Genomic DNA, 7,500 nt, shown 5'->3' with positions numbered 1-7,500 from the left:
AGAAGATTAGCCAGGTTGTAATGTGTAGCATAATTGCACTGTGCGGATGTCCCAGAAGTGAAAACCTAATTGCTTGACAGGCCTATAACTTTGTGGTACGCTCTCACCTTGTTAGGTCCTTTTCTGATGCAGTTCAAATGAAGTCTGGCCGCAGGTGTGCCTAATTTACCTCGCAACAGAACGTGTTGAGTTTAATTGCACAGTGGTTGTTAGGAAAAATTGGTGGGTGGAATATCAAGTGACTTACTGTATGTGGCTGGCAGATGGGCGTTGAGAGGCATCGTGGGCTAAGTGTATAGGTGAGGTGAGTTAATAAAAGATGTAAATTCTATCTTAAAATGGAGAAGTCTTGTGGTAGGTAATACATTTTAATTAAGGTGGTAGAAGTCCCCTTTCTAGCAGCAGGGCTGGGGGGGTGTGTGTGGAAATCAGGGCAAAGGAATATCACAAAGACTGCATTTTTCTTTGTATCAGTATTTTAGGAGTGTGTTCAGGAAGGGTACTCTGCGAGGATGTATTTATTAAAGAAGACTACAATTTGTGCTTATAATACAATATATAGCAGGGAGAGCCATGTCTAGGAAGGCCTACATTCTCAATCTCTTGGTAGCAACGAAGTTTGAGACACAAGCAAGTGAAGCTCTGATCCAGCTTCTTGCTTCTTGCTGTGTCACACAGATGTTGCCTTGGGAGCGCAGGGCTTGCAGATAAAGCATCTGGCCCCTTTATTCCTGCTGTAGGGATGGGTTTATAGCATCCGTGGTCCTTGCTGGTCAGTTGAGAGGCACAACCAGCTTGGTTGCCTTCTCTTGGCAAGCTTTGAGAAATGCTCTGCCTGGGAACATGGTTTTAAGCCTACCTTGTATCCTTCTGAAAAGCTTATCTTAGTGCCACCTGAACTCTCTGAAAACACAGATTTAACAAATGAAATATAATACCTCAGTATCAAGGAATGTAGCAGAGCTGAAATACGAGTGCTGCCTGTGTTCACCCCAGCCTGTGTCTTCATTATTTAGCTCAGTGCTCAGGGTCATCCTAGTCAGCTTGAAGATGTCTAATTCTACCAAGAGTGGGTCCTTTTCACCAAATAATTGAACAAATACCAGTTCCAGTTGATGTTTTAGTGAAAGGGTGCTTAATAGCCCTATTTTTTTTTGACAGGATGTGAGCTCTCTGTATAGAAACAATTCATCACGAATGCTTCACGTTAAAAACAATCCACGAGGAGCAATACTTAGCATTCCTCGTGCACAATTCATTGGAGAATTTCCGAGCAATTTACAAACATTAGCTCAATAAGCCTCACAACACCCATTTGAGATCAGAAAAAAATAATAGATAAGATACTCCACTTCAGCCTGGCTATGGCACTAAGGAGCTGTAAAGCTGGAGGCTCCTCCCAGCTCCAGACTCCCCAGTGCCTGGTGGTCCTGTACTAACATGGGCCCTGCACATCATCAGAGTCTGTGGGGTGGAAGGTGTGCAAAAAAACCCCTAGAGGTATGACAGAAATGTCATTACGCTTAGCCTATAGCCAGTTGATCTGGAGATCGTAAGTATCTTTACAAAAAAACCAAACCCAAACCTTCCCCAAACCAAGGCAGATAAATTAGGGTGAGGGTGTTGTTAATAAAGGTGCAGTTTCATGGAGCTGTTAATAGTGTCCCTTCAATAGTGCCCAGAAAACCTGAGTTTAAGTGAGCATCCAAGCTAGGAAATCATGTCAGCAACCATGGATATCTCACCTTCTTTCAGCTCAACAGCTAAAACCTTTTTACAGATTTTGTGTTGCTGCCTGTAGCGGGGGGGGGGGGGGCTGGAACTGGATGGTCTTAAGTCCTGGTCTTAAGTCCTTTCCAACTCAAAGCATTCTATGATTCTATGATTTTGGGATAGGAAGTTTTAAAGAAATATATACTTCAGCACATGCTGAACTGATATCAATGATATATTTATGCACAGTTTCAGTAAACTTAGTTGTTTCCTACTTGACTTTCTGACATGAGATACCTTTCCATCAGCATTAGCATTTTGTATTAATATTAGGGCCCTGCTTAAGGTTAAACTGAAGAGAAGGAGTTGTGATTAACAGCACCAGTTTTTGAAATGGGGATACTTCCATAATGCTTCTGTCTGATACTCAAAGCTCTGCAGGAGTGAGCACAATGTGATGCAGCCTCAACCATGCTTTCTGTTGGCTGTGGCTGGGCTGTATTGGGTGCTGAAGAAAGGGAGAGGGGCCTGGCTTGCCTCCTGCCAGGAATGCTGTTGGCACAAGGTAACTTCTGTGAGGTCTATACTGCCAGAGTAGTTCCAGTCACTCATAAAGATTGACATGAATAAATAATAGGTGTTCATATTCTAAATGTAAAAGCTCTGCCTAACCTCGTTATTCAACATGTATGAAGTTGGGCAGCACAAGCTGCTGGACTAGAGCACCTGAGAAACTCTGGGTGAGGAAAAAATCCTGAGCCTTGCCTGTCTTTAGCTGTCAGTCATTAGAAAATGCAGAACCACAGAACATCTTGTTTTAATTATGAAACATGAAAACACAGCTACATGAAGAAAAGAGGCAGCGTTAAACTGTGGACATCCTCCTGTGTGAGGGCAGGATGGAAGAGCGGAGGGTGGAGACATCCCCTATCAGCTCGTTCCTCCCATATGAGAGGGCGACATAAAAGAGTTTGCATCTTTCCAAGCTTTTCCCCTTCCTCTAAGCGCTTGTTGTATTCCCGGGAGGCAGTGTTGCTACAAAAATGGTTTATAGGGAGATGCCTAGATGATAAGGGTTAGTCCTAAATAATTGCTGGTTGCTGCTCAGCAAAAAATAAGCTGGATTTCCATCCCCGGGTAAGTGACTCCTTACAGTTAAAGGCTGGCAAAGGTTGAAGAGGTCGTAAGACAGGGCCTAATTTGCCATGTTCCTTTCCTTTCAAAAACAATGAGAGAACCGGGGCCTTGCCGGTGGGCAGATCCTGCCTGGATCTCCCTGGAGTCAGCAGGAGTTGGATCGAGTCCCTTTGAATAACGAGAGTTTCCAAACTGGAGGCAAAGCCAAGTGTTTTTCAGAAGATTGATCATTCATTACCTTGGAATTTTTGGACGTAGAGGTCATTCCTGCTAATATAAGTTGTGAAAAGAATAAAATGTATTAAAAAAATAGAGACAAATTCTCATTTCATCATTCGCTACGCCTTTGAAGTCAATGAGTCATTGAAATCAGCTTTCCCACACTGAGCTCAGGATATGGCCTGAAGTCAATACAGTTGTAGTTGTTGAAAAATTAAAAATATAAATTTGCCTTTCCCTGGTAATAATGTGCTGTTTATGACAGAGATCTTGTGTTTTAAAATACGTTCATTAACTAATAGGAAAGTCATATTTCACTACCGGTATTCATTTGGGATATAGCTATTTATGATGAAATTTTATTAAACTTTCTTAAAATTGGATTTACATTTTGATGAATCTAATAGCTTTCAATTTTGTGTTTTTATAGATTCTTTCTAAAGTTTTTCCTCAAGTGCAATCAGAACTGTTTGAAGAATGCAGGCAACCCACGAGACATGCGAAGATTCCAGGTACAGATCCCCTTAAAGAATAAATGATGTGTAAAGGACTTATATGTTCATCTTGAACTTCTGTTAATTAAAACCCAGTGTCAGTGCTTCTACTTTGTGCATTTCCAGGGCTGTGTGCCATTAAAAGAAATGCTATTGATATTTTACATTTCCCCCACTAATTTAAGTGCTGGTTCATGGGACTCACTGAGTTCTGTACTGGACTGTAATGGATCAATGCTGAAGCAAGTGGGTGTCACCTCAGGAAGTATTTCCTTAGTTTTCCTTCATACTAACACCTTGTGTTGTAGTGTGGCATGTTCTCAGACCTGCAGAAATTTCACTTATGTAGTGAGTAGCATTGTCTTACTAACAGACATGGCTATGGAGCGGAGGGAAGTCTGGATCTCACACAGGATTTTTCACATTCACAACTTGTAAATCCAACACTGGTGCTCCAACCCACATGTTTTTATTCTAGTTGTGGTGTCAGAAAATGTTTAATACTTCACTTTCTCCTTACAGCTTTTGAAATATCCTGTGGTGAATCATAACACTACAGAGAGACAGCTGACGTGATGGACAAAAGATTTCCTCTATATTTGGGGTCATTTGAAATGCTTGTTAGGAAAGACATGGTTTTTATTTCAGAGTATTTCACAATGATATTTGGGACTAATAATAAAGTAGCATTGAGATGTTCAAAACTTTCTTATTTTGGAGAAGAATAACTTGTGGTTAAACTTGATAGCAAAACATGTGACATCTGTTTCCATGCACAGCCAACCAACCAGTGAAGCCAGCACGCTTGAGCCAGCCAACAGAAAAGATCTGTAGCTGGAAAAAAAATCTTTCTTCAAAACAGTTGAGCCAAGCTTCCATTTTTCATGCATCTCAGCTTCACGTGGCATTGGTGATATTGATCCATCTGAGCAGAACAGAAGGTCAAACCTGGAATGAGTGGAAATGTCCTTTGTCTCACCGATGACTAAATGAAGCATCAGTCATGAGTGATCTTGTGGTCGACAATGGAGCCAGTAGGCACTAGAAAGACTTCCCTGGGTCTCTTTAGCTAATCTCCCTGTGTCTCAAAAGGTTTAACTGGACTTAATAGTATGTCAGATCTTGAACAATATTTTTAACTGGTTTCACTGTCTCAGCACCTTCCTTTAGGTGCTCTGCAGGAATAAGCCGATATAACAAAGCGTAGCATGTCTACTTTCTTCTGCTGAACTACAGTATTCTCCCTTGGTGACTGACCTACATATACATGACAGAACAAAAATAGTTGTCATTTTTATATACACCTTTCTCTGCCTTTTTAGTATACCGTGATCTAGGAACCAAATCCAGAAATCTGCACTGAAAATCACACTTGTGTGTTTTGTGATGTTTCTCAAAGTCTGTGGATCTCCTTAAAGGTGAATGTGGGCAGTCGGGTGGCCTGGCAGCAGTTCTGCGGCCATGGCGAGTGTGAGACCCCAGCACTGTCCAAAGTGGATGCTGACAACAGTGAAAGTGTCCACTTCTGGGAGGAGAAAGCCAGAGAAGCAGAGCAGCCTGGCAGAGAGCTGCCCTCGGGCTGTTCCAAAGGGTACCGCAGATGGCTGTCTCAGAGGAGGCGGGACACATAGAAAAGGTGCTGTGATAGCTGAAAGCTAATTATGGGTTGTGAATAAGAAACAGGATCAGAGGTGATCTAAAACATAGAAGCAGACAGGAAATTTCTTCTGATGTTTTGGACCAGCTCTGTGCAAAAGGAGGATGGTTTTTCCCCTTCCATTTTTGTTCATTAAGTGTTTGGTGATGGTGTGAAATAATTTCTGTTACACCCAGAAGTAAAGTAAGTGGATGGAAAAAGTTAAAATTTGTACCAGCTTTTGCCACTGTCACCAATAGCATCCCTAAGGCTAAACTTTGCCATGACTTTAAGGACCATACTAACATTAAACCCCAAAGAAAACCCTGCAGCGATTACTTCATATAGGAAACCTGGAACCTAAACAACAGGGCCCATGCTGGAATATTCAAATAAGATGTAAATGTCTGTTTGGGATAATAGGAATCGACCTATGAAGCCGTGTTCTGCACAAACACAGGAGCATCTCAGGGTTTCCTCTTTGGTTTGTGTTCATGCAGTATCGTTTCCGGAAGGAGTTTCACAACTCCATTGTGTAGGTGTTTTTATCGAGAAGGTTGTGCATTTTGCATATGTTCCTTTTCCATTTTCTACTGAGAAGCAGCTGGAAGCCAAAGAAGGCTCTATCCATCATCTCTTCTATGGCCGGACTCTGAACCTGGACACAAGAATAGGAGCCTTTCACTCAAAAATAAAGGAGGAAATTCCATTGACATACCAGGGTCAATCACCATCCAAATGAACTTGAGAAGGGATACTTTTCATGGATTGAAAACACTTTCACTATTCATATTCAACTCGGTCTTTTCAGATGCAAAAAAGTTCATTATCAGACATTAAACGTAATTGTAAAACTGACCTGGAGATCATTTACTGAAGAAAAAAATGGGGAGTTACGATTCTTCCTGATTTATTAAGCTTTTTTATTTGGAATCCTCACAACCCTTCATTTGAAGACAGTCTCAAGTGAACAAATTTTAATTAGATAAACTATCTAATCAATATATCAACAGATCAATCAAAACAGCAGCTTTTAAAATGAGTGGCTAGAGGGGTGTTTCTGAAACTAATGGCTAGAAGAATATTTCCCTGAATTGAATTCATTTGTTAGCATAATAGGAGATTAAACTCTAATTAGTGTAGCAGGTTCTGAAGAGAAACAATTGTGAGTTAAAAATCACCAGTGTTAGCCACATCAACAAAGATGTATTCATAGTTGTCACTCACTTTGTTTAAGGTGAAAAGTGACGGGCTGTGGTGCTTTGGCTCAAAAGACGGTCTTGATGCTGTGTCTAGGCTTGAGGATGTGCAGGGTGTTTTCAGTTTTGCCTTTTGTTTTCTTTTTTCAGGTTGTTGTATCAACAACAGTCAATGTGGATGGCCACGTGCTGGCTGTCTCAGACAACATGTTTGTACACAACAATTCCAAACACGGGAGGCGGGCTCGCCGCCTTGACCCCTCAGAAGGTACGGCCCCTTCTTATCTGGAAAATGGTAGGCACACATTTACATGTCTTTTTTTTTTATTTGCAATGCTTTTTTTTCTTTATTTTATTTTCTTTTCCTTTTTTTGGTGTTTTTTCTTTTGTTTTCTCACCATACTTTATGTTGATGCACTACGACATTTACTTTTACATAATTTCTTCTCTCATCCATCAAACCACCCATTTAAAAAGTCCATTAGTATTTCTCAGCCCTTGTCAACTAGAGTACGGCGCTTCTGAATTTGCTTCTGACTTCTTTCTTTATTTAATACTTACAGTTTTGCAGTCACAAGCAATTTTTCATCTTTTTCTATTTTTTTTTCTTCAGTCTTGTTTTGCTTGCTGCTTTTTCTTGCTATTTAATTTGACTTGATTTTATTTTGGCTTGTCATATTCCTTGATCCAGAGGTACAGTCTCAGGTTATGTATGCAAGTTTAAGTGGATGGTAAAAACATGACCAAATCTGTAAAGAATTTACTGTGAGGTCAATTTCCTGTGGCTGGGCCTTACTGCAGATTACGGCAGGAGGGGGTTTGTATGAGAAAAACAGCATAAAATGTTTTTCTTCAGACTCACTCAATGTGATTGACTTCTTGCCTGAACTGCTAAAGGAAGATAGGCTGAGATGAAGAGGAGAATGGAAAGTAGCTCTGGAAATCCAGAAATGTGAAATGCTATCTTTCTGGAGCCCATCAGCCTCCCAATCACTCGCACACAGTCACAGCTGTGTTTGTACACATGCACACGTGTATTTATTCTCCCACAAAGCCCCAAATAATCATTTAGATTTAAATATCATTGTAAAATATAACAACA

At 40.7% G+C, this 7,500-nt stretch overlaps 1 protein-coding gene across 14 annotated transcripts in view; it reads left to right on the top strand.

The window, feature by feature from the left end:
- The window catches only part of EBF3 (EBF transcription factor 3), a 120,781-nt gene that overhangs the window by 71,858 nt on the left and 41,423 nt on the right, over nucleotides 1-7,500 (top strand). For 7 of the 14 annotated variants that reach the window (XR_009724481.1, XR_009724483.1, XR_009724480.1 and 4 more), the window contains exons 7-8: nucleotides 3,500-3,581; nucleotides 6,549-6,666. Coding sequence is in view for 8 of the 14 variants with exons in the window: in XM_061346761.1 (XP_061202745.1) it covers nucleotides 3,500-3,581; nucleotides 6,549-6,666 (200 nt within the window). In the remaining 6 variants the exon portion in view is untranslated. Of the gene's footprint in view, nucleotides 1-3,499; nucleotides 3,582-6,548; nucleotides 6,694-7,500 lie in introns of all 14 variants that reach the window. The other 7 variants (XR_009724478.1, XR_009724482.1, XR_009724477.1 and 4 more) reach the window with 1 other exon arrangement.

This window comes from Neopsephotus bourkii, unplaced genomic scaffold (genome assembly GCF_033783945.1).
Source record: "Neopsephotus bourkii isolate Nb327-2 ecotype Australia unplaced genomic scaffold, CSIRO-AGI_Nbou_v1 NB_274, whole genome shotgun sequence".
Taxonomy (NCBI): domain Eukaryota; kingdom Metazoa; phylum Chordata; class Aves; order Psittaciformes; family Psittacidae; genus Neopsephotus; species Neopsephotus bourkii.
This window is presented reverse-complemented; position numbering and strand designations above follow the sequence as displayed.